Source organism: Triticum aestivum, chromosome 1B, assembly GCF_018294505.1.
Source record: "Triticum aestivum cultivar Chinese Spring chromosome 1B, IWGSC CS RefSeq v2.1, whole genome shotgun sequence".
NCBI classification, from domain to species: Eukaryota; Viridiplantae; Streptophyta; class Magnoliopsida; order Poales; family Poaceae; genus Triticum; species Triticum aestivum.
This window is the reverse complement of record NC_057795.1, coordinates 676,626,482-676,654,398: the sequence shown is the minus strand read 5'-3', so window position 1 is coordinate 676,654,398 and position 27,917 is coordinate 676,626,482. Positions and strand designations below refer to the sequence as shown.

Below are 27,917 nucleotides of genomic sequence, written 5' to 3'. Positions count from 1 at the left end.
AATCGTCTCAACCTTAATTATTCTCTTCCGGAATCATTTTTGTATCTAATGAGTGAATGTGGACGACGACGTGCCTACGCCTACTTTGTGCGTGGCCAAACATACATACATACACAGCCTTGAATTGGATGCGTGCATGATTGATCCATTGGACCAACCATTTCATCTTGGAATGGAGCTAATTATAAGCTAGGCAGATCAATATCTAGCTAGTTCCTTGCTCATCGATCTTGTGCGTGGCCATACATAACATACATATCCAAATGTGCAGTGGATGCACTATGCATGATGCATGGACACTGGACCAACCATTTCATCTTGGAATGGATCTAACTATAAGCTAGCCACATCAATATCTGATATAGCTAGTTCCCTTATCGTCTTGTCATCTTTATGTTCGTGCGGTCACTACCCATAACCACCGTCTCCACATGTGAACTATATCATTCTATTTTTATTTTTTTAGAAAAGGAGGGTGAGCCCCGGCCTCTGCATTTGGACGATGCATACGGCCACTTTATTAATTATTCTCACAAGACCTTACAAAGCCATACAACAACAAGACTAAAGCCATCGTCTAAGCAACAACGGTCGCTACACCTAACCAAATGATGAAGGGGCGCAGATAGTCTAGGCCTAATACCAAACAGACATCACAGCCAAACCTAACAATCTAAAACCTGAGGTCCCAACCAAGACGCCTGCCGGGTATGGGGCACCTACCAGTCCGGCGCACTCCTCAACCAGGACGCCTACCAGGTATGAGACTATATCATTCTATATAACCCTAAAATTGAGCTAAGCAAACCAGATCCCATATCCATATCCAATCCCTTATCGTCTTGTCATCTTTATGTACGTGTGGTCGCTATCAAACCAGTGTCACCACCTGTGAGCTATATCAATGTATACAGCCCCAAAATTTTGTCTGAATGCCATGTGAATGAAACGTCAGCGCCTACCTTCTTCTAAGCATGTTCAGTTTAGTCTATCTACGCCACTCCACTCCACGGCTTCACCCATGTACCGACAAACACAAAAGGATGGCATGACAGCAACCTAACTATGTATACTACTACTCCCTCCGTTTCCAAATATAAACCTTTTTAGAGATTTCAACAAAAGACTACATACAGAGCAAAGTGAATCTACACTTTAAAATATGTCTATATACATCCGTATGTTGTGGTCCATTTGAAACCTCTAAAAAGAATTATATTTAGGAGCGGAGGGAATACTATATAAATAGATGACCCAATTTTGTATTAACTTTAATACAAAATTGGATCATCTATTTTGGAACGAAGGGAATAGGTAATTAGTACATGACGCAGTTAACTAACTATGACGCTTTTGAGCACATGATATAGCACTGCATGGAGCAACAATACACACTCTCTATCTCTAGCTATATATGAGCCTTTAATCAGTTAAAAAATCTCGTGAGCCTACATATGAGCAGGATTAAACACTTTAAAGGCTGTTTAACTAATAATTTGCAAGGTGAAAGATACACCTGGCAAATACTTCCCTCTGGTATGGGCATGCTGACTAGATCATAGTATTGTTTTCTTAGGGCATCTCCAACGCATGCCCTCAAACAGCTCGCAAACGTTCGGACCAAGTTGTCCGCACACACTTTGTCATCCAACACGGATCCGTATTTGTCCGCACCCGTGTCCGCATGTCCATTTTTTCGCAAATCGGAATCAAATCTGGTGGAGGTTTGCGCGAGTCTGGAGATCCACATGACGAATCAATACTCAAAAGCCACCACATACCCATCTCCCCTCTTCGTCCCGATAGCAGAAGGCTTGCAGAAGCACTACTATTTGGCTGTGCAAAAGATGATTAGGCGTTTGACGCATAGCATGTTTGAAGTTTGCCACTAATCGGTTTGTTTCACTCTTATTTTTCCTTTCTTTTTTGTCTTAAAATGCTACTCCCTCCGTCCCGAAATACTTGTCGGAGGAATGGATGTATCTAGACGTATTATATTCTGCATACATCCATTTTTATGCATTTTTTTGACGGGTATTTCCGGACAGAGGAAGTACAAGATTTGGCGGAAGCAAGCTAGAAGTACTATGCCTCCGGCCGGATTCAGAATGAAGGGGGCACAATAATCACCATTTAGCGACCGAATCCGGCCGGAGTACTGGTTAGCTAGATGTTATGGAGAATTTAGGGTCCCTGTGATGCAAGAATAGGAAAATTAACATAAGAACATGAAAATCGCACAAATTGGATGTCGTGGCATTTTGCATCTTACTGAACTAATTGCACCACGGAAAAACTACCATAGCAAAACTTTTGGCCACACGTTTCTTTTGTGATTCAATTTAAATTGTTGTATCTACACAATATATTACTTTCCATTTTTTTTGTCAACTTGTAGAGTATGTTTTGGACCAGGATACACTGGTTGTATCATAAGCATGCACATGATACGTTCATACTAATAGTATTTGATCCACAGACAACTGGAAGGAGCATCGCCCTAGTACGAAAACCGTCGTTGAGCAACACAAATGGCATGAACGTGCCATCCACCGATCACCATATAACCACCGGACGAAATCCACACCATTCATATGACCTTCTTGATCATTTGCAGGACGTTACGCCTTATCACAGGACAGCTCTTAATCCCAGGACCAGTCCAAAAGCAATCAAGCAATAAGCAAAGCTTCATGCATCCATATTACTCCCTCCGTATCAAAACATAAGATATTCTTTGACACTATCACAGTGACAATAAAATGAGTATTTGACAAAAAAACTACCACATTTCACGTCACCGTCCCAGAGAACCACCACATTTTAAAAAGTGACCGAAAACTCCAGATTAGTATTAATTTTGTGACAAAAACTATCAAGTTGAGTTGATGACCTATTTTATGATTTTAAACCCGTTTATGACATGCGGGACCCGTGTGTCAGAGCTGACGTGGCGGGAGAGTCAACTCCGTTTATTTTGAATGTTATTATAGGTGGGTCACACACAATCATTCTTCTTCCTCCTCCTCTGAGGGTCACTGCAGCCGCCCGCCTCCCCCGGCCGCCGCTCCATCTCCATCTCCTCCCCACTCTCCCCGCCACCCCGCTCCCGCTTGCCCTCTCCGCCGCCGCCCGCCTCGCCGGAGGAGGACAGGCTTCCCAGATCCATCAGGCACGGGAAGCCGCTGCTAGCTCGAAACTAGAGCATTGGCGGCGGCGGCAACGTTCGGGGCGGCGAGCAGTGCCGGATCCGGAACTTGGAAGACGGCACGGAGTTCGAGCTCGGGGAGGTGCACGAGGAGGTGGTCCGTGAGGTCGGCACCGGCCGCCAGCTCACCCCTCGAGTAGTTCGAGCTCTGCCTCGGCCGCTCCCCGATCGTGCACGAGCTCTGCCTCGGCCGCTCCCTGATCATGCACGAGCTCATGCGCCGCGCCACCAGCGCCGGCGCCTCCTCCTCGGCCTCCGACCACGCCGGTGCCCCCACGTCGTCCAAGCCCTGCAGGAAGTCCGACGGGTGGCTGTGCGGCATCACACACCTGGCCGGCACCGTCGCCTACGAAGGGTGCCGCAGTAGCACCGAGGTGAGGGACGGGGAGAAGGAGAAAAGGAGAGGGAGGAGCGCCGCCTCAGCTCCGCCACCGACGACAGCCTCGACGGCGGCAGCACGCGCAATGCGGGCAGGGTCAAGGTACGGCAGTATGACGGCGCGCCCATGCTATGTTTCACCATGTGGGCACGAACACTAGATGTTCGTTGAAATGCCTAAGAGAGAAAGAGGAGGAGGAAGAAGAAGGTAGATGCTGACGTGTGGGACCCACATGTAATAACGGTCAACGTAACTGTCAAAATAAACGGAGTTGACTTTTCCGCCACATCAGCTCTGACACGTGGGTCCCGTATGTCATAAACGAGTTTAAAATCATAAAAAAGGTCATCAACTCAACTTGGTAGTTTTTTGTTATAAAATTAATACTAATCTGGAGTTTTCGGTCACTTTTTAAAATGTGGAGGTTCTGTGGGACGGTGACGTGAAATGTGATAGTTTTTTTTGTCAAATACTCCAATAAAACATCTTATATTTTGATACCGAGGAAACATTAATTGACCCGTCACGTCGCCGGCCGGCCGGTACGGCGTTGCCGTCCATCCATTGGAGTTCCATCGGAGACCATGCCCTCGTTGTCTCGCACATGGTCCACGACTTTCGGTCGATTCGATTCCATCGCTACGTACGGTGCAAGGTAGCCGTCGCTGGAAACAACCGGATGTACGTACTACGTGCCGATCGAATGTTGGCGCAGGACAAACCTTGTGACAGGCATCACAAACTCCATCACATCACGGCCGGTACGGTGCTGCCGTCGGAGACCGGAGACAGGCAGGCAGACACGCACGACCGCGATTAACACCCACACATGGTCATCGACGATCGATCTATGTTTTCGCACATGCAGTCGAGTCGAAGCTAAGCTAGGGCGGTCGCGCGCGTACGTTTTTTTTTGCATGGTAATAAGTGTCTTATTCATATTATAAAGATTAAAATACAAGTCACATAAGGACCGACATGACAAAACTGAAAAGCTAGTAGAACATCTCTGAGCTTGACACCAACGCCCATCACCTGCCTCCGGCATCACGACAGCAGCCACCGAAGAAAAGAATGATGGATCACCTTCTCACCCGAGCTCGATGCGGCTCCATCGCTGATATGCAGCTTTGCGTACCTCCAAGGTGACTCATCAAAAGTGAAGCCCTTACCGTTGAACGAATCAGACCGGGGCAACACCCTGAACACGCCATCGAACTCCAGATCTGACACCCCACCGCGACTAAGACGTCGCAGAAGAAAACCATACCTGCCATCCACGAATCTCGAACCCAGCACATATTCCGTCTTCCAGATGTCGTCGATGCAGACCACAATCTACATCCGCTCCTGGACTACCTCCCAAGCTTCGCGTCGACGCTGGAGCAAACGCCGTCGCAACGGCGGAGCCCGAGGACACATGTCCACCACGAGGATGCCACCGCCGCCACGCCATCCTTGCTTGAACAGACTGATTTCCAAATCTATCCCCAACCATAGGACCGATGGCCTTGTCAAGAAAGGATCCGAAGAATGTTTATTCAGCGATGTCATCGTTGCCGCCGAAACGAAGACGATGAACAGCCTAAAAATCTAAACTACGACAGAGTAAAAACGATCCACACGCGTGGAGGCGCGCATACGTGGCTGCCCGTGCGTACACGGCACACGACACCCAGAACGACACGTACGTACGTACGTACGGTGCACCCGGGCGAGTGACACGAGACCGATGGCTTGCACGCCAAAGATCGTGCGAAGCTAACTGGCCGACGGCGAGCGGACGAGCGATTCATCTAGGCCCAAACATACAAAAGGTCGCACGCACGAACGCACCGGTGCACGCATGTCGATCACCGACGGCAGCCCCCGAGACGAACTGCAACTTTGGATGAGACGGATGGAGCGCTGGAGATATAGTACCACCACTAGCCGTTAGCCCTTTTAATCCGCACCATGGCTGACAAAGAGCACGAGAGAGCACGCAGTAGGCGATCTCATACAAACACACACAGCACATAGGCAAACACAATACGTTCACCGAAAGATAATATGTTCAAAGTTCATGTAAACGACGGACAACTTAAAACTGCATCTAATATTTGGAATTAGATTGAAGAAAACAGATCTTCACCACTTCCTCGCTTGCCCTTTCCTTTTCCGGTCGCCGGCACAGCTGTAGGCGTCGACGGCTGGTGGAGGATCGTCCGAGTCGTTCGGACAAGGAGTCGTGGTCGTCGTTGTTGGATGAGCAGGAGATGATGATGAGCCCTTTGAGCCGCCGGACAACCCGGTCCTGCTGACGCTTGAGCTTCGCCAGCTGAGCCGTCTCCGTCGCCTTCTCCTTGGCCTCGTGCTCGGACTGCTCGATGGCAAGCCGGAGAGCCTTCACGTTCTTCTGGCGGAGCCACTGAGCGTCTGTTTCCGCTGACGTAAGCGACCCGCAGTAGACCCATGCAAGGAGCCACTCGTCATCGTCGGGCTCCGCCGGTAACCCACGGCGGTGGCGAACAGAGCTCTCCGCCACACCCCTTACCCTTGCCCGCTACCTCTTTGCGGTGGGCGGCTGCGTCTCTGACTTCGGCGTGCGCGTCTAGGCCGGCTTAACGGGCACAAGCACCCACCGCTGCCCACGCGGGGAGCAACAGCTGGCTGGGGCAGTGGACAGCGTGGGGGAGGCGCGGACTGCACATTGGCTGGGAGAAGCCATCACCAGCGGGGAGAGGCGAGGCGGCCGATCCGGAACTGCCCTGCTATCCACCTTGGACCTCTCGAGGACAATGCTGAGGGCCAACTCCTCGTCGGAGTCGGAGTAAGAGCGGCTGCCGACGCTTGACATGGTCGCCGGAGTCATTGAAGTGGATCGAATCGAAGAAATCGAAGGGGAGAAAAAGAGACGGATCGAGAGCGGAGTGAGGCAGGGCTTCCAGATTGGGGATATTTGTGTGAACGGAGTGGGGTCGGGTGGGCCAGGCTGACGTGTCGGACGCGCCTCAGCAGCCCCGTATCCGCCGTATATTTGGGCTGGATGTGTGGGGCGCCGGACATCACGGGACGTTTGAGACCCGTTTAAGGTGTCTGCTTGAGTCACATTTTCATGACCTGTCAATGATCAGACGGCCCATCCAGACGTTTGAGGTCGGTTTAGGGCACCCGGCTGTAGACAATCTTATACCGAAGACGTTTGCAGGTCCGTTGTGGAGATGCCCTAACCACCACCGTACGAAATTCACATCATCCATGTGATCTTCTTGATCATTTGCCGAACGTTACGCCTAATCAAAGGACAGCCCTTAATTCCAGGACCAACGACCTAAAAGCAATTAAGCAAAGCTTCTTCATGCACGCGTCGTCGTCGCCCCCCGGCCGGTACGGCGTTGCCGTCCATCCATCGGAGATGTATGTACACGTCCGCGAGATTAATGGCCACGTTATCTCGAACATGGTCCATGACCGATCGATCGAGCACGCAGTAACGACCAGCACCACACGTTCGGTACGTGCGACTGCGAGCTGCCGTTGCTCGAGATGTCCGACTGAGAGGAGACCGATGGGTCAGCGCTTTGCACGGCAAACCTCGTGCGAAGCGACAGACTGAGGGACAGAATAACTGACTGACTGACAGCACGCACGCACGCTCCGTACGTATGCGAGTGAATACATGATTACCCGGAAAAAGAAACATGTACTCCCTCCGTTCCAAAATATAGCGCGCCCACGCTTTTCGAGGTTCAACTTTGACCATAAATTTAACCCACGAGACCGACTGCGGCGGGATCAAAAATTATATAATTAAAAACTTTTTTTGAATACGAATTCATTGGTATAATTTTTTCGCCCGCCGCAGTCGGTCTTGTTGATTAAATTAATGGTCAAAGTTGAAGCACGGAAACCGAGGACGCGCTATATTTTGGAACGGAGGGAGTATATACGAATGAAAGTTTCTCTTCTTCTTTGAGCATCTACAGCCAGACTTGACAAACTCGGTCTCACAAACATCTGCGAACGCGATCGGACACGACCGCGGACAGTGACCAGTCAGGCCTCAAATTAGTTACCCTACATTCGAGTCTTTCATATTTGAACCCCTAAATTCATACAAAGCATGCAAAAAAAATTCCTACGTACTACCCTAGCTAATCTTTGTAGTCGGAGATGTACACGACGCCGGTGTCGAGCGTCGGGTGGACGGGCGCATAGGAGGGCTCCAACTACTCCTCCTGCTGCTCAACCTCATCCATGTAGGCGAACATCTCCTCCTCCTCTGTGGCGTGCTGCGCCTTCGTCTTCTGCTGGCGACGGCGTCATGCCTTCGCATCCGACTCCGAGCGGAGGGAATTGAGGATGGCATTTTGCTCCACATGCAGATTCATGTCCCCGGCGCCCCCCCCTCCTCCCCCTCAACCCCCCCCCCCCCTCCAACTCCTCCTCCGGATCCACCGCGGCGATCCGAGCTTCACGCGTTGCCCGGATCTGCTCAAGAAGCTACAGTTGGCGCTCTGGCGTTAGAAATGGGTGGCCCCTTATCCGACGGCGTGAGGGCATGGCTACTAGTGGCGGCGGACGGGAGTGGAAAGTGGTGGCGGCGGCGGCGGACGAGTGGAGGAAAATGTGGATGTGTAGGGTTTCAGTGTCATCGGTCGGCTTAAATAGTCGGGCTGGGCACTACGCGGCCCGCGGAGCGGCACCACACGGCGACATCGGTCGGACGGAGGAGACGGGCTTTGGACTGACGGGTTTCCGGGTGATTCCGTGTGGGACCCCGACGTCAGTCCAACGTGGCGGGCGCACCCAGGCACCCCATATTCGCCCCGTATTTGAGCTGGATATGAGGGGTGCCACTCAGTCTGAGTGTTTGATGCCCGTTTGAGGCGCGTGACTGAGTCAAAATTCCGTGGCCGGTCAGTCCCGTTCGGGCGTTTGATGGGTTTGAGGTGTCCAGTTGTAGATGCTCTTATTTATTTATTTTTGGGAAGAAAACGACAGAATACAAAACTCAAATCATGCGGATACCGTCCCCCTTTTTAACTCGGTATATTGTCATCATGCAGTAGTGTGTAACAATCCTCGGAATGACTTGCCGAACGCACGTCGTCACGGCTAATGAAAACCTTGTGCAGCAACCAAAACCAAAGCTTGGCGCTTAATGAACTACATCACGTCGGATCCCGGCACGGCGGTACGGTGTTGCCGTCGGAGATCGGTGGCAGACAGACAGTCACGTAGCACGATCGCGATCAATACCCAGACCACATGGTCATTGACGACGGTGGATCGGTCCATGCAATGGCTGCCCGTGCGTACACGGCACGGTGCGTGCGTGTGTGTGTGCATGCGTGTGTGCGTGTGTGTCACTCTCACTCTCTGTGTGTTGGTTAGTTAACTAACAGCTGGTGTGTCGTGTGTGTGCCCACCCAAATTGTACGTAGCTAGTCTGTCCTCTCAGATTTATCAAGCATGTATGTCCAAGTAAAACAAAACAAAACAACACAAACACTCTCGCCATCATGCATGCACGCACGTACAACCCCACGACGTTGACGTCTCAGAATTAGCAAGTATTCAAAACAAAAATACCAACTCAAAAGAAAGTTTTACAAAAAAAAAGCTGAGCTTCTATAATATTTCAGCATACATACGTGTGGGGGAAAATGGCTTTGTGCCATGTATACCGCCTGCTTGGTTTCTGCCAGCAGTGGCCCTGCCAAAGCATTGGGGCGCCAATCCAAACGGCTCCCTAGTTCTAGTGTCACCCGCACATGCGGTTCGATCTGCGATTGTTGCGGCGTTGGTTTCCAATTTGTGTCATATCATATGTCGTCCGGCCAAATTAGTAGGTTATCCATCTGATTTCACAATATATATTTTTACATGCAAGAATGCACATGCATGAGTATGTACTACTCCCTCCGTTCCTAAATGCAAGTCTTTTTAGAGAATACACTAGGGACTACATACGGAGCAAAATGAATGAATCCATGCTCTAAAATATGTCTATATACATCCGTATGTAGTTTGTAGTGGAATCTCTAAAAAGACTTACATTTAGGAACGGAGGGAGTACCTCTGTATCAAAATACTTATCGTTGGGAAAACCGGTACAAGTTCCTACAGCGACAAGTATTGCGGCACAGGAGGTTGGCTGGTTGGTTGGGTCGAGATAAAATCTTGGCATCAGCTGGGGCCGGTCACTTGGTCGGTTGACACCTAGTACTTGTTGTCTCCAACTTAATTCTTCTCTTCCGGAATCATTCTATATATTTTTTTCTTTGCGGGCCGAATCATTCTATATTCTATATCTAATGAATGAATGAATGAATCCAGACGACGTGCCTACGCCTACTTGTTTGATCTCTTACTTGTTTGATCTTCTGATGCGTGGCCATACATGCATAACATATACAGCCTTGATGCGTGCATGATGGATACACGGGACCAACACCAACCATTTCATCTTGGAATGGGGCTAAACAAGCCAGAACCAAATCCAGTTCCCACCTCTCATCTTGTCATCTTTATGTTCGTGTGCTGTGGTCACTCTGCAGTACCTCCACCTGTGAGCTATAGCCCAAAATATTTCATGGACGTGTTTGGTTGCAGTCTTGAACAGTACCCGCGTTGCATACACATCTCAACCCAGCCTGGCTCTGAAAAAACAGCCTCATATGCGACATCTGCGAGTTGTTTGGTTGCCCTGCATATGGACTTCCTGCATTAGGGATCAACTTCCGCATGTTGTTTGGTTACCTGCATTGTCTCGGCGCATGCAACTACACGCTGTTTGGTTGCCCACATGAGGTATGATTAAGAGCTAGCACTTGCACTTAGCACACAGGGTTAAGAGCTAGCAGAGGAAGGGGGAGAAGAAATACAGTGTGCGTCAGACCATGGCGACTGCGAAGGATAGTGGTCGTGGCACCATGTCCGACATGACGAGCATGGAGTCGTGGACGAGTGACCCCGGCGGCGGCACCGCGAGCGACACCGTCGGCGAACTAGTTGCGGTGCTCGCGCAAAGACAGTGGACAGAGGAGGAGAATGCAGTGCTCGCGCCATGGTATCGTCAGTGCAGTGGACGAGAGAGGAGGCCGAGATGATCGACCCCGGGAACGACTCCAGTGTAGTAGGGCGAGAGAGAGGATGCCAAGATGATCGACCCCGTCGACGGCGCGACGAACTGCAGTGTGCACGAAGGCAAAGGACACAAGAAAGCAGTGTACGCGCCATTGCGGCATCAGTGCAGTAAGAGGACGACAGAGAGTAGGCCGAGATGAGCGACGCCAGAAATGACTCCAGTGTAGTAGGACGTGGACAAGGAGATCAAGGAGAAGAGCTTCAGCGTCGAGAGGAACGAATAGGAGAGCTCTGAGTAGAGGACAGAGGAGCTCGACATGGCGGCGTCAGTGCAGTAGACTGATGTTCAAAGAGAGATGCAGCTACGATCGTCGAAACCAAAAACTTACAACATGAATGTTGTGAGGGACTGTGAGATTAGGCTGCTGGGCAAAGGAAATTTCAAATGATCGATCGTGCGCGATGAATCTGACAAAATTCGTTCAGAATAGTCCCAAACGGGAACACGAGATTAAGAACTTACGGCCGACGAAACTATGAACCGTTCGCCTAAATGGAACCGTAGCATCGAGGTGTATCTTTTTCGTATAGAGCTTATCTCGAATCGCCGATTCGAGTGTTTCCAGCGAGCCAGACTCTGGACTGCTTTAAGAAACGTGCGATGCAGACCCAACGGTGAAAACAGGCAACCAAACAGGCCTTTTCCTTTTCGCGTGGGCCTGATTGGGCCCAATGCGGACAACTAAACACGCCCCATGTGAATGGAACGTCACTAGCTAGCTACCTTCTTCTATCGCATGTGCTCATGTGCATGACACTCACTTACCTATATGTACTAGAAGAACACCCGTGCGTTGCAACAGGACCACATTAACTTTAAGAATTCAATATCAATTATGTTAATATTACATTTAATATTCTCATACATATCAAGTGACATTGACGACCTTTTTACCATCAAATTCTCACACACACTCTCTCCCTCCCTCCTCCTCACTCTCTCTCCCCCTCTCCCTCTCTCTCTCTCTAACACACACACATATCCATCTTATTGGGTACGGGACCATAATCCATCTATTTCACACGCACACGCGCTAGTGCATAACTATATGGATTATAAAACAGGTTCAAGGTAGTAACAAGGATTCTTCTCATGCATTAATAAACAAATGTTCTGCACTGAAGACAAGATAACCAATTCCCAAAGTGCATCAGAGCATCACAGAATATTACTGGCAAGATAAATGCACGACGATACACCCGACTCATTTAATTAATATAATTAAATTATCAGTAAATTAGTCACCAAACTGCTCGGATGAATCGGAACAGAGCCAACATATATCATCCTAGACAAACGCAACATCAACCATTTACCTTGGTACTTTAGGGACCGACAGGAGGATGCATGTAGAAGCGCTTCTTGCCTGCGAATCCACAGTCAGAGAGAGAAATTGGAACCCATTCCCATCACCAACTGATAAAGAAAGCATGTAAGAAAATTGATATCGGCCAACTTGGATCTTCGGTGATTGTCCGCCGGTATGGAGAATTTAGGAGGGTGGGTGCAGGGAGTGGCCTTGTGGATGATGGATGGAGGCGCGGAGGGATGTGGTCACCGGAAGGTCGAAAGTGGAGAGGTCCGGGCACGTTAGGTGGAGCCGGTGGTGCGCGACAACCGGAGGCGGCCCAATCGTGGGCGGCGAACCGACGATAGCCTCGGCCCATCTCTCGACGCAGCAAAGATAGAGAGGGCGGCACTGCCGGTGCTCGAGGCCGCCGCTCGGCACCATCTACATCGAGGGGAAAGAGAGGCGAGAAAGCGATAGGGTGATGCGGGGCTAGGGATTGCGGAGGAGGGTGGGGGTGTGCGATTTGAATGGATGGTTCTGCCCACCATTTTCTTGTACGTGGCGGTGGAGATGGCGGCGTCCAGCCATGCAGGCGAGGCATGGGTCGAGCCGGGCACACGGCGAGGCGCAGTAGCAGAGGCGGGGGCGATTTTTTGCTACTGAGATGCAGGGTGTGGGATTGATCGTTCATGTTCTCTTTTCCTTTTTAACGGGAGATGGATGCGATTTTTTCACGAGGGGAGAGATGCGACCACGTACAGATTCCATAATAAATTAATTAGGTCTATAACGGGATTTCTTTACAATGCGTTAAGATTTACGTGTTAGTTTTCTTAATAAAGAAATGCACTGATGTAGGGATCGATTGATTCGGATAAGGAAAGATAGATTCGTGATCTTTTGTATGTTAGGAAATTAGTGGTTTGCAAGGAAAGAGTGGAGAGAAAAAGAACCAATGCGACCACGTATAGATTCCATAATAAATTAATTAGGTCCATAACGGGATTTGTTTGCAATGCGTTAAGATTTACGTGTTAGTTTTTTTAATAAAGAAATGCACTGATATAGGGCGCGATTGGTTCGGGTAAGGAAAGATAGATTCGTGATCTTTTGTATGTTAGGAAATTATTGGTTTGCAAGGAAAGAGTGGAGAGAAAAAGAACCAGTACGAGGGGGTGGTGGGAGGTGGGACGAATAAAAACCGGACGAAATTGGGAGGTGGGAGGGGGCGAGTAAAAACCGACAGAAAAAACCAACGAAATTGGGAGGTGGGAGAGAGGATGAAAAAAAACCAGGGAAGGTGGGAGGAGGACAAAAATAAACCGTACGAGGCTACCAACTGCTCCATTAGGAGTAGAAATTGTTTGTGAAAATAACATGCGACGACGACTTAGCGAGCAGATCCCCTTAAAAAAGACATAGCGAGCAGATTCCCTTAAAACTGGTAGAAATGGATACGATTGATGACATTGATAAATAGTGGTGAATGTTGGCATAATTTACTATCATCATGCATGGAAACGAATCATCAAGAAAAAAAATACTTCATATTACTACACTCATAGGAAGCTTCCTAATCTCTGCTACCAAACAGTTTCTGCCCAAACAAGGAAGGAAAGTTATGGATGTGATTCGAAAAGAAACAAACGTTATGAAGATTAATTAATTTAGATTTGATCTTTAGAGATTGATTGTGATTGATTCTTTTACATAAAGACATTACTAAATAATTTGCGTCAGTATGGAAAGTTCTGATCCGTTCAGTTTTTTTCGTTGTGTGAGAGGGTGAAGTGAAAATAAACCGATGAAGTGGGGGAGGCGACAAAAAAAATCTACGACAGTTAACCTACGAAAAAAAACCGGACGAAAGTGGTGGGACGAAAATTGACCGGCGAAGACTACCAACTGCTCCATTAGGAGTAGAGATTGGTTGGTTCGATTTTTTTTGCGTGGAGTGAACTACCTGGGAGGTGGGAGGGAGTACGAAAATAAACCGTCTCGGCTGAACGGGAGGTGGGAGCAAGTACCAAAGAAGTACCAAAAAAGACCGGGTGAGGTGGGACGAAAATAAAATCCGAAACGCGACCTACCAACTAAGACATTAGGAGTAGAGACTAGTACTCCTATATAGCTGTACAGTACATAATTAGTGCATGGCACAGTTAAGTAATTAAAGCTTTCTTTGGTTCATAGGATAGGATTATCACAGGAATAGGAAACTTGTAGGAATATGATTAGGAGAGGAGATGTCATTTGGTTCACATCATAGGAATTTTCCCATTGAGTCTAAGCTCATGTTTATTTTCTTTTGAAATGTGGAGGATAGGAACCAATCCTATGTAGGAATAGGAATCCATTCCTATGACAAAGGGCTTTAAAGGGAAAATTCCTACAAAAATCATATAATATATAATTTTTTGAAATTCCTCCAAACCTCATGCATGCTACGAGTATATAGTTTTGCAACGTCCCACTCACTGGCTATACATGAGCCTATAACTCAGAAAACGAGCCTATAATCTCCCAGCAATTAGTTTGCCCAGCCAAGAAAGTTATGCACGATTGAACGTACTAATTTGCACACGAAAGCAACGCCCTTCTGCCATGGACACGCTGACTAGCTTGCATTGTTTTCTTATTCTCATCTTGCTGACAATGTCGATCGATAAATATATACAACCAGGATGCTGGAGGTCAAATAAAGCAATGTATATGCATGCAAAGAAAAAAAAAGCAGCTTGGTCTCCTGCTGTCAGTCCCGTTGCACCAATTTGATCGTCAAAAGTTTAAGATTCCTGACTCCGCACCCTGCAGGCCTCCATATACAAATCTCTTTGCTTTATGGTAATCCATGCCCTAGATGCAAAGAATGCAGAAAGAGATCACACGACTAGGGGATAAAGGGGTACGTATCCGATCTCTCCCTCCTTCAATTTAAATTTGATCTTAGTTTGTTGTAAAAGCAAAGAGAAAGCCCCCTGGTTTGGGCTTTCACTTTACTCAGTATTTGAATTCGCGAAAGAACAAATAAAAAATTGCTAAGTGATGATTAGAGTTGTATTAGTCCTTTGATGCTAAACAAGGATTACCGATTAACTAGATGTCGTGGCAAACTCGGAGTACCGGTTTTATAAGAAGAGGAAGGGAAACATATATAAGAACATGAAAAACGAAAATGCCGTTTGGTGGCCGAGCACCATGCAGGCCGTAATCTGGCTCGTCAGTGTTCGTAAGAATCGGCGCAGTCCCTTATGACTCACTCATATTTGACCTGACACCTTTTTTTACACCACACCGTATTCTCCATTTTATGCACAGTGTCATCCCATGTTAACGACACTGCCCGACCAGGCTGTTCACAGGTTCCACCGTCTCACCCATCATGTACATGCAGTGCGTCATGTACACTTCCCTGCCACAGGAATATGCAAGTTCGGAGAACATGACCATCCTCCATGATACACTAATTACCCTGGTTTTGGGATTAGCAGTACTAGTTCTTAAGGGAAAGTTCTCGCTGCAGGCACCTCAGATTTACCCATGATTGAGAATAATAAACTAATTGCAATTTCTTCTGATGATTATATTTGATTTTCATAATTAAGCCACTAACCATAGTAGATTTGGCCCAACTAGTACAAAATCATTTTGAAACATATTAAAAACAGCAACAAATGTACCAAAAAAAATCTTCTTTCTTCATTGAGAACTAATCATTAGACTGCCCCAAAGAATCATTTCCATTACAAACATAAAAAATATTTTGGATAAATTACCCATGGATTCAACAAGCAATGCCAATTGTCTGTATTTAGTGCACACATATTTATCATCAGGTACTCACATGCCGTACATGTTCCAATGGGTGAAGTCCTTTTTTTGGATGGGTTATTAGACTAGTCCTTAATCAACCAGAATGAACAAATATATGTTGCACCTTGTTATTTTTTACCACGCGATCACCTCACTAAAAAAATCGCAAATTTACAATTGATGAAAAGTTATGCAAACAATTTTGTAGTACCAACAACAACACTTCTACTTTTAAGTACTCTAAGTATGTACCAAAGTCCAGCCAGACGAATCATGTCGCCGCCTCCCAACCCAAGCCGCAGCCTCGGTGCCCCTCATCTTCCCGTCTGGTGGCCTCATTGGCGGCAAGAGGAGTGGGGGCCCATCCGTCTTGTTTTATTTTTCTTAGATTTTTGCTTCTCCAACATCGTCGACGAGGTGGTGGCGACGATGGCGTGTTAGAATACGGTCACTTTGGTCTCTCCCTACCTTGACGATGATGGATGAACATATTTTAAATACAAGATGAATATTTTTTATACATGTCACGGACATAATCCAAATACATAATGAAAATATTTTCAAATATGCGATGAACTTTTTTGCATACACGACGAATATTATTCCAATACGCGATGAACATATTTTAAATACATGTTTTCACTTCAAAATTGGTTAATATTTTTTAAATACATGACGGACATTTTCTAAATACGTGGTGAACAATTTTCATATACGTGACAAACATTTTCTTTCTGAATATGTGGTGGACTTGTTTTGAATACGTGGTGATTATTTTAAATACATGATGCACTTTTTTCAAATACACAATCAAGATTGTTTGTAATATGAGTCGAATAATTTAGCAGTGTCTTCAAAATATTTTTCACTCATTTATTTTTTTATAAATGAATGAAACATAAAAAACAGAACTTTTGCAGAATATGTACGGCTAGAGAAAAAAATAAAGAAGAAAAAAAGGAATAACAACCAACCTTGCATGTGCGGACGTGCGCTGTGAGCGACGAAGGGAGAGATAGCAGCACCAAAATTCAAACTCACCCAACGAGGCACATCATGTTTTTGCATCATCGCCCACGACGGAGGCTCACATACAAATACAGAAGACGAGAGAATGGCACCCTGTATTAGTATCTGTATATATAACTGAATGGTAAGGAGGCACGGATCCCAATCCCTCAACGTCCGCCTGGATAGAGGCCTCCAGGCAGCTCGGCCTCCAAAACGCTCCACTCCATGAAAAAGCGTTATCTTACTGGGCTAATGGCACCGCGTGGATTGTTCCGAGAGGACAAGTTTTTGTTATAACTATCACAAGAAGATGATAAAATAATTTAACATGAGGTTAGAATCAGTGAAGGATTTTCTTACGGAAAGAATCCTATACAGAATAATTCACACGAAAAGTTCTCATGGTTCAGTCTTTTAATCTGAAAAGAGAAAAACACATTTTTAAGGAGAACAGTACGTAGGTTTCCCTGCCGCATATTAATTTTGCAAAATTTTAAAGAAAAGAAGCATTATTGGCAGTGGAATATCCAGTGGTGCTGGATTGCAAATGAATTCTCCTGAACAATATCCTGCAGATCGACCAGAGGCGTGTCACGGTAAAACGGTGACCATGGCCTTCATTTATGTTTACGGATCAGTCGCCACAGGCCACCGCCATTGTCAGCAGCGGCAAGTGACAACTGAGGCAAAATGGCAATAAAAATGAAAGGCTTCCACTCTAGGGAAAGAAAAATAAATATACCAGGAGAAACTTCCTATCCATTCCAGAAATAATGAAATGTTACACTAAATAAATAGATGAAAAAGATGTACCAAGAATACATGGATGTAATGGAATACAACATGAATTAGCACATGTTAGATGTTCACAGAGACAGCCTAACGCTTCAGCAGCAACATAATCGACAGTACATGCTCACACATGCTGGGTACTTCAGTGACTACTTAATCCACGTCGGCATTCGTCACGGACGACCGAAGTGCGCAGCAGGCCACACGATCGATCACCTTGGCTCTGACCGATACGGAGGAGGATCCCACGCGACTAGGGTTCACCAACCATCACCTGATGGTCGAGTACATGATGCATTCCCTGGAGGTGAAGTGGAAAGGCTGGTGGGGAACGGGGTTCCTGAAACACAAGAAACAGCAACGCATTAGGATGGTAACACCACAGCTCAATCTCTGGTGCAGGCATGCACTACTCCACTCGCACAATTCAATTAGGGTCATCAGCACATTATGTCGTACAGTATGTGATTTGCTTCTAAACATCTAAGTCCTCTACGCAAACTCTGACTGCGGCCAGGTATCGATCAGCACTGTATGTGATTCGCATGTCAGCATCTAGCTAGGAAATCTGACTACGGGTCAATCAACAAATAAACTAGGGTACAGACGGTACACTCTTCCTGTCAGATTTTTCTTTTGTTTGCATGGTGCTTGCATTTGGCCTTTTGTCTTACGCAGGCAAACACCAGAAATGATTTACTATATATAGTCGTATCACATAATGCTAATAGATGGCTGGGTGGCTGCATGTACAGTATCCAACTTACGGTCGTGGCCATACTGAATTAACTAGTTAAATCAGGTTAGCCAGCAGATACTGCATGTGATTTGCACGTAAACATCTACAGTACTAGTTTTTATATTCAAACTCTGACTCGGTAGTCAGCAATGGATTCCATTACTAACACTACACTGTTCCTGTCGAATATTTACTCAACTCACACAATTCATGAATTCAATTGGGATCATAAGCAGAGATATTGTCTGTCATTTCCCTGTAAATATCTAGTTCTATGTGAACTCTGACTCTTGTCAACAATGAATCACGGTACCAACAATACACTCTTCCTGTCTGATTTTCCTTCTGTTTGCAGTGCTTGCATTTGGCCTTTTATTTACCCAGGTAAATACTAGAAATGATTGATGGTGGGAGGACACGAACTTTTGTTTGACCCAGCTGTAGTTGTATTAATAAGGGATGCTAATAGATGGTGGGGTGGCTGCAGGTACGAAATCCAACTTACGGTCGTGGCCCGTATATCTTGATCTGCCGGACATGGGTGTCCCTCCCGTTCAGGTGATTGGCCAGAACCGCAATTTGGAGCATAAATGTATGAATGAATGTTTCTCTGCACAAATATGGCAAGAAAGAGAATTATGCCACTGTCTGCAAAGGCAGTAATAATAAGCAGTGGGGGTCCAAACAATATCATTCTTAAATTAGTTCTGAATTCCTCACATTTTTGTAGCGGGCAAATTATATGTCAAACTGAAAGGTAGTGGGTTATTATAAGACTGAAATGAATTAGCTGCAGCGTCAGACATTCTTGCACTTTGACATGGTATCTAAGTTTATCAAAATCTCAGGAAAACTCAGCTACTAGCAAAACAACAATAGTAACATAGTAAACCATGGAATTTATGCAAGCAGTGGCCTGCACAGGCAGTGTGTAGTGTCATCCAACATGTTGAAATGAAATTTAATTATTACGGGAGTTGTAAACATAGAGGCATAGTATGCCATCAGATGGTAAGGTGAGCTACATTCTGAAGTTTCAATGCTAGAGGAAGGAAAACAAAGGCATCACAGGGTTTAATAAGTTACAAAAATCCATACCGGGGATCAGTGCCAGATAATGATATATGAACCCATCCTACTGGCTTCAAAAGGTCCACAGTTTTAATTTCCTGGAAGCATGGTAAATATAGTGGTCGATTATTTCAGATCAAAGCCAATAGTATCACTGTAAATTTGAATTTTCAAGGATCAGTTTGGTGTTCACTGGACAAGTAGGCGCAATGCAGAGGAAATTGCAGAAAGAGATCAAGTTTCCCAATCAATATTTCAATACTGTAAGGTAATCCTATGATATGTCTGAACATGATGCAACCATAAGGTAGACTATGACACATCAGTCATCAGAATATGCAGTAGCCCCCCAGGTCAGGAAACCTGAATGCACAGACCAGGTTCTTAGTTTGGTCCAAGACAGAAATCTAAACTGAAATGGCAAGGCATCAAATATGCCATCCTCAAGCAACAACATTTGCTGAGTGCTCCTCTCACCATCGAGCACAGATCACAAGCTTAGAACTCAGAAATATCTATGTGCTCTCACTGGGCACCTCGCTGCTATGTTCAGAAACGATGTATCGTGGGCGGAGGGAATCACCACCTTGAGATTGTGGAAGCCGTCGCCGGCCCGGATGGAGATCTTGCTGGGCGTGTAGCTCTCGTCCAGCTTGAAATCCACGTAGAGCACAACAAGCTGAAATTCGCCAGCAGCAACAAAATTCAGAACAGAATTTGTAAATCAAATCGAGCGGAAGCAGCAGCAGCAGCTCGGCGGCTCACCTGCAGCTGCACCTTCTTCTGGAACTGGATGTTGACCAGGTGCGGCTGCGCGCCGTCCGACCTAATAACAAAAATAAAATCCACCGACGACGGCTCGGCTCAGCCCGTGATTCCGCGAGAGAGAAGAGGAAAATTTCGATTGGGGAAGAAGGGAGGGGCGCTCACTGCCAGTAGGTGTCGAGGCTGTCGTCGCGGAGGGAGGCGACGCCGTTGCCGGGCTTGCAGGAGCTGACGCTCCAGGCGGCCGTCTTGGCCATCTCCCGCATGTCGCCCTCCACCGACAGCTCCGGGCAGCCCTTCAGCCGCCCCGCCTCGGGCGCCGCCGCGGCCGTCCCCGGCGTCGGCGCCGCCTCCTCCTCGCCGTCAGACTCCATCGGCGGCACAGTTTGGGGGAAAGAGAGAGAGGGTTTGGACTTACGACTGTCTGTGGCCCGGCCCGCTCACCACGTCATAATGTAAGGCTCGGGTTGAGCAGGCCGCGCTGGGCCCGGCCCACGTTCGCGGAGCTTTTTTTGAACCTCTCGCACTTGCTGCATGGACGACAGATGGCCGATTTCTTACTTGTCATCTTGGATTCATGCCTCTTCTGGAAAAAATCTACGTACAGCTAAAGGGAGGTACGAGACATGGACAGCTTACTCAAAACGATGCGGACAATTTCCTAGATATGTAGCGAATCAACCTATGGTTGAGTTGGTTAGGTGGACAGTGGTACCCACCAGGGTTCAAATCCTGGTGCTCGCATTATTCCTGGATTTATTTCAGGATTTCCGACGATGCGCTTTCGTGGGAGGAGACGTTCCCGTCGACGACGAGACGCCTACGGTGACTTCGTAAATCTCAAGATGATATGCCGGCTCAGTCTTTCGGAGGTGCTCATAGGGGTAGGGTGTGCGTGTGTGCATTCATAGAGACGAGTGTATGCGCGTGTATATGAGCGCTTGTGTCTGTACTGATGCTCAAAAAAAAATCCTAGATATGTATGTATAGACATGTTCCCGCCTTTCTATACATACGTATCTAGTCAATGGACGACAATGCCATGTTCATAAGCAAACCCGCTCGATTAATTGTGACATGGGTAATGCGATGTTTAACAAAACCCACTCCTTGCATTTTAGTTGATCGCCTCCTTCCATGGACTGTTTTAGTAATGTGCATGTTTTCTTGTTTGCCGCTGTATTTTTTGTTTTGTTTACTTTTTCTCAGATGGTATAGACATCTCTTCTTGATTTGTGTGCTGAAAGATGTTTCCTTTCGATGATATGTGATACCGATATAGGAGCATCTCCTTCTGGGAAGTGCTAATGGGCAACCGTTTGTTTGTAACAGGAGGCTATTCACAAAGTGCATGAAGGATAGTAGTAGGGTGGATCTTGACCAGTCCACACTGAGTTTTCCTTTCAGTCGCGTTTTCTCACTCCATGTTCATCTTTGTTCTCTCCATCCTAGATTGGAGTTACTTATCTCTTCAAGATCTACTCGATTTTATTGGTTAGTTTGCTGCTCATTCACGGTGCCATCTTTTCTAGAATAGAGTAGATTTGCGAACCAACCTGTTGTCGGATGGTTAGAGGGACAGAGGTATCCCCAACCCATCAGGGTTCAAGTCCTGGTGCTCACATTATTCCTGGATTTATTCAGGATTTTTGACGATGCGCTTTCAGTGGGAGGAGACGTTCCCGTCGACGATGAGGCTCCTATGGTGACTTCATAAATTTCAAGATGACATGCCGGCTCAGTCACTCGGAGGTGCTCATAAGGGTAGGGTGTGCGTGTGTGCGTTCATAGGGATGAGTGTATGCACGTATGTATGAGCGTTTGCGTCTGATGTTCAAAAAAAAGAATAGAGTAGATTTTTCATTGTCCTTATAAGACACCCGTTTCTTTCTACATTTGTTATCCAAGTCATTTTCAAAATATGTTTGTTATCCAAGTGGGTCTAACATTGCTAATGAATTAAACTTGAACACAAGAATTGTAGCCGTGATTAGCCTTCTATGATTATAGCAACTGAAAATCTTCCTGCTCCTATTCAACACTTGACATTGCCCCATTCTCATTCTGTTGTGGAATCAAACCACAAAGCGAGTGTCGTGTTCCTTATAAATAAGGAGATTCATTCCTTTTTTTCAAATATCCCCTCTTCTTCCTCCTCAAGGAGAGGGATGGGATCTTCAACCTCCGAAGAAGCTATTAATTAGTGGATGGGTCTCCCTCCGGGGTGCGCTTTGGCATGAGAAGTGATAGCTATTTATGGCTTTTTGGTGCCAAGATCCAAGAAGTGAAATTTGTTTCTGCTAGTGATTATCGTAATTTAGAAATAATTGTTGACACTTTGCTGGCCACCCATGAATTTATGGGCGATATCCAAATCATAATACATTTGTTGGTCTTGGTCTCTAGTAGAGTCTACCGTTTTTTTTTGATAAAAGAGAGATTCCCTCTCCGATTCCATTAAGGAAATCATTTGTTCACAGACTCCAGGACCAAACTACGCAAACCAGCGACTATTTGTCATGCTGGGAGAAGGATCCATCCCTCCCTCCCCCCACACAACAAGAGAGTCAGGATCGGCTAAATCTCCAACGCCTACAAGTGCCAGAGAAACCCAACTAAGCTAGCGTTCAAAGTTCTACTCGCTATTACGTAGAGGAGTTATCATCACAGCCAACACCAGGCCAGAAGTACAGATCACAACCCAAAAGTGAAGATAGGAGCAGAAACAGAAGAGAAAATGGACGGCAAGCGGAGAAAACAGGCTTCAACGTAGGCAGATCTTCAGGAGCCTTCCCATTCTTGGAACTCCAGTCGCCCATCCATGCGTCACTCTCAAGATCTCCGTAGCCACCCTCTCAACTTGATTTACGCCCTCCTTCATGCGATCTATTCTTCCTTGGTTTTTCTGCAACACACACCATTCATGTAAATTCTTAATAATCAAGTTTACAGGAGCACAAGGATCAATAACCTTGTGATCATCAAAAACTAGTCTGTTTCTCAATTTCCACATTGTCCAAAGCATGGCTGAAATACCAACAATCATAAGGTTTTTACCTTCTTTATCAAATTTGTTAATCCATTTGCGAAATATGTCATTATTTTTCCAGGAACATCATGAATGTCAAAAGAGCACTTCATAATCATCCACAACATTCTAGCCGCAGAGCAATGTACAAATAAATGTTCTATATCTTCGTCTCTACCACAAAAGGAACATTTAGTATCCCCTTGCCACCCTCTTTTTTTTTTTCAATTTTTGCTTAGTAAGGATACTTTTTCTCAATAGTAGCCACAAGAAAAACCTTGACCCTTGGAGGCATTTTTGTTTTCCATAGGAATTTGTATGGATATTTCAGCCCATCTTGGATCAAGTGTCTGTAACAAGTTTTAACATAGTATTTACCGTCCCCAAATAAAGTCCATTTAATCCTATCTTGAGTCTCATCAAGTGTCACACTCTCATAGACCTCTTTTATGTGTCCCCATAGCTGCAGGGATTCCCCACATAAGGATCTTCTAAAGCTAGTTTTATCCAGTCCCTTTTTCAAAATATGAGCCACCGATTTTTCCTTATCGAAACAGATATTGTATATGCGTGGGTAGCTATCTTTTAAAGCTTTAGGCCCAATCCACCAGTCTTCCTAGAATCTGGTATTTTCTCCATTCCCAATTTCAAATTTACATAGGGAAAAAAATTGTGTTTCATCAATTCTCCCCAAGATTGTGAATCTCCTTTTCTACTTCTCACACTGGTAATGCAAGTTTTTTTAATGTATTTATGTCTCAAAATCTTCTGCCACACCCCATCAGTATTATACAACTTCCACCATCATTTGCATAAAAGAGCTTTATCATAAAAGCTAGATTATGAACACCCAAACCACCCATATCTTTGGGTTTACAAACCTCTCCCCATCTTACCAAGTGATATTTTTTCTTGTCAATATTTTTTTGCCACAACAATCTAGCTCTGAAAAAATTCATTCTCTTTTCTACTCCCACATGCAGCCCATAGAATGACATCATAAAGTATGGGATCCCTGTCAAAGATGATTGAATCAAAGTCAATCTACCAGCACTGGCTAAAAGCCTCCCTTGCCAAGTTCCACACTTACCCTCCGTGGATCAGTAGAGTCTACCTATGTATCGCGTGTGACCTTGAATGTATTTGTTAGGTAGTAGTATTTTTGTTTTTCTATTTACAGTCCGTGGATTAGTTTGGAGGGGTGATACACTGATACAAAACCACCCCTTGCAATTTTGTTGATCGCTATGCGTAGTTTCTTGTGTGCCGTTGTATGTTTTTATTTTGTCTTGTTTTACTCAGAAGATATAGGCATCCAAATTCTTGATAGGTTATCTGCTTGAATTGTATTACTAAGAACATGGACTGATAATAAAGCAAGTAATTAGGTTTCTTTTCTATGATGTATGATATCGATATAGGAGCATCTGCCTCTGGGGAGTGCTGATGGTCAAGAGTTTGTTTTGTAACAGGAAACTATTCAAAAGCACAGAAAGGATACCAGTAAGATGGTTCTTGAACAAGGCACCGTGAGTCTTCCTTTTGGTTACCTTTTTTTCATTTCCTGCCCATGTTTCCTCGATGCATCACATATCCAGCATTGGTGTTGCTAATATCCTCATGGTGTAGTTGATCTTGTTGGTCCATTTGCTGCTACTAATGTTGTGGTGCCATCGTTTCTTGAATCGAGTAGATCTAAGTTTCATGTGCCGTATAAGATAATTGTTTTTTTCTCTGTTTGTCATGCAAGTGGGTCCTACATTGCTAACTGAATCACTAATGAATTAAACTTGTAGACGAGAATTGTGGTTGTGATCATTCTTCTATGATTCTAACACCTGAAAATCTTTCCACTCCTGTTCAACATTTCTTTTTTTGGAAATTAAAGCGACCCGGCCCGCCACGTCCTAGCTAACTAGGCCGGATTAGGTGGCGGCACTGGGCTAGCCCACAGTTTGATAAAAGTTTGATATGTGTTTCCCACAATGACAATGGTTTAAGCCTTGTCGAAAAATTCTTTCCAAACAATAAAAAAAGGTTCATTGAAAATTTCACCACAAATTATAGTTTTTTGTCATTTACAAGAATTTAAAAAATTTCATTGTTTTATTCATAACCTCTAGCTGCGAGAATTTCTTCTGGTAAGGATTTTTTAAATTACCTTCAGATTATTTTTGTTTCATAAAGAAGAAGAAGGAGAGGGAGAAGGGAAAGAAATTGTCTGAACGGAATGATGTATCGTCTGGGCAGTTGTTTTCATCATCTGGTATCTCCAAAAGCCACGATATATCAATCTTATCTCTGTAGATTCGAAAGATCAGCGACGGCAGGCAGTAGATGCTTATCCTCGTCGCACCCCCACGAACGCAGGCAAACACCCTCCCTCCATGCATACCTGCAAAACAGAGCAACATTCACCAAGCAAGATTTTTCGTGGAGCCACTCGAGCTGGACAGTACTCAACCAAAATGCTACTACTGTATTTATCTATCGGCAGCCTGCAATAATTCTGGAGCCTGCCTTTGACCAGCTTCGTTGATGCTGATGAAGGTTATAACATATGCAAGTTGCATATTTATACATATGCAGATGCAGCTTGTGGCTGGCCGGCCATTCCACCCTGCAAAATTTTGGGAGAATATATGCTTCTGCTCAAGCCTGTTTGTTACAACTGTTTTTGATCAAAAAATCAGGTAGCATGTAATACCGTCGACAGCCCTGACATAATAACGATTTCGTTGTCGCTGCTGCATGCCAAAATTAAGAATCTGCCTATTATATATGCTTTTTCAAATAGGTTTTTTTAGCACATATTCTGGCCCGTGACTGTCAGAATCCGGCGCCCTAAAGACGGGGAGGAGATAGGCCCAAGTTGGGTTGGGTGACAATTTGATTCGAGAGGGAAGCGCACCGTCTTCTGTTTATGAACCCACTTATCATTCTATTTATGCTCTTTTAGTGGATCTTAGGCTTCCACACCCCATGGAATTGGAGGACTGTTTATATATACTAGTGGTTGGGGCCGCCATTGCGGGCCTCTTGAGAGAAAATTATGCGTGTATTTCTCCCTCTCAAACAAAAAACCTAAACCTCAACTCAAAATTAAAAAGAAAACTTTCTCGCAACACGTGAACATCACATCCATCTAGAAAAAAGGGCCTAAAAACATTCTTAAAATGAAAAGAAACAAAAGTCTCACTTTCATCTTTCAAAAATAATATCCAAAAAAAACTTTTCTCCAAAGGAAAAAAAAGGTCTCCATTTCATGTTCCAAAAAAATCAAAAAGTTTCCCAATTTCATCTTCCAAAAAAATCAAAAAGTTTTTTGCCACCACCAACCAGCATGCATCACGTGGCCATGCTGGTTGGTCGACATTCTCCCGTAGCTTAATGTGTTTGATAACTACTTGTATGTACTCTAGTGTAAGATACAAATTAAAATTTTGGGTGGTGGCTAAATATTCGAGTGAATGAATCTCTTATGAATACAAATTTTCATTTATTATCGAGCCTGCTTTTGACCAGCCTGCAATAATTTTGGAGCCTGCTTTTGACCAGCTTCGTTGATGCCGATGAAGGTTCTAACATGTGCAAGTTGCATATTTATACATATGCAGATGCAGCTTGTGGCTGGCCGGCCATTCCACCCTGCAAAATTTGGGGAGAATATATGCTTGCCTGTTTGTTACAACTGTTTTTGATCAAAAAATCAAGTAGCATGTATCACTGTCGACAGCCCTGACCTGATAATAATTCCTGCATGCCAAAATTAAGAATCTGCCTATCATTTGTGCCTTTTCATATAGATGTTGCATATATTCTTAGCTGTGGCTGTCAGAATCCGGCGCCCTGAAGACCAGAGGAGATAGGCCCAAGTTGGGTTTGGTGACAATTTAATTCAAGCGGGAAGCGTACCGTTTTCTGTTTATGAACCCACTTATCATTTCATTTATGCTCTTTTAGTGGATCTTAAGCTTCCACACCCCATGGAATCTGAGAACTGTAAATTTATACGTTGCTTCGCTCGGTTGGTCAGTTGTTTTTGCACAAGTTATTTCAGTATTCTGTGATCGATAGTGCATATGCATACCAGAAGAATAATAGGCTAACAAGTGAAGTTGTCTAGAGGAATAACTTGTACTACTACACAACAAGTTTTATTAAATTTTGGGTGGTAGCTAAATATTCCAGTGGATGCATCTCTTATGAAATTTCATTTTCCCCATTTTTCTAGAAATAAACTGATAATATCAATTCAAATAAAGAAAGTACAACATACCAATGAAACTGGAATGGACACAATCAACTTAACTCACGGATAAAAACAAAAAGTTACATTGCTATGAAGAGCTACGTGAGTCGTTCACCTCAACATGCGATAATTTAAAATTGCTAAGCACACTATGTGAGGGGGGAAGGGGGTGCGGTGGGTGGGGGGGGGGGCACTAAGTTGTTATGTTGTCCACAAGAATACCCAAAAGAAATCTAGGGTGTTCATCAACCCAACCAGTCCTGGTTATGAAAGGAAAAACAAAATAGAAATCTCATGAGCCGCTCGGTTCGCCTCCCTTCGACAATTGCAAAGACAACTTTCCAATTGTGCCTGAGGTCTCGAAGCAATCCTAAAAAAAGAAATTTTTACCGCGTTCCACATTGTGAATTTCTTTTATATATTTTCCTTTTTG

The 27,917-nt window shown here is 45.3% G+C and overlaps 1 protein-coding gene across 1 annotated transcript; it reads right to left on the bottom strand.

The window, feature by feature from the left end:
- Window positions 1-17,574: 17,574 nt before the first annotated feature.
- LOC123100039 (anaphase-promoting complex subunit 10) lies at window positions 17,575-20,623 on the bottom strand. The gene is made up of 6 exons (XM_044522036.1): window positions 20,370-20,623; window positions 20,205-20,265; window positions 20,026-20,118; window positions 19,467-19,537; window positions 18,874-18,978; window positions 17,575-17,969 (listed from the first exon to the last, which is right to left on the bottom strand). The coding sequence occupies exons 1-6, from the start codon at window positions 20,576-20,578 to the stop codon at window positions 17,900-17,902; spliced, it is 609 nt and encodes a 202-aa protein (XP_044377971.1). The 5' UTR covers window positions 20,579-20,623; the 3' UTR covers window positions 17,575-17,899.
- Between the last annotated feature and the right edge of the window lie 7,294 nt (window positions 20,624-27,917).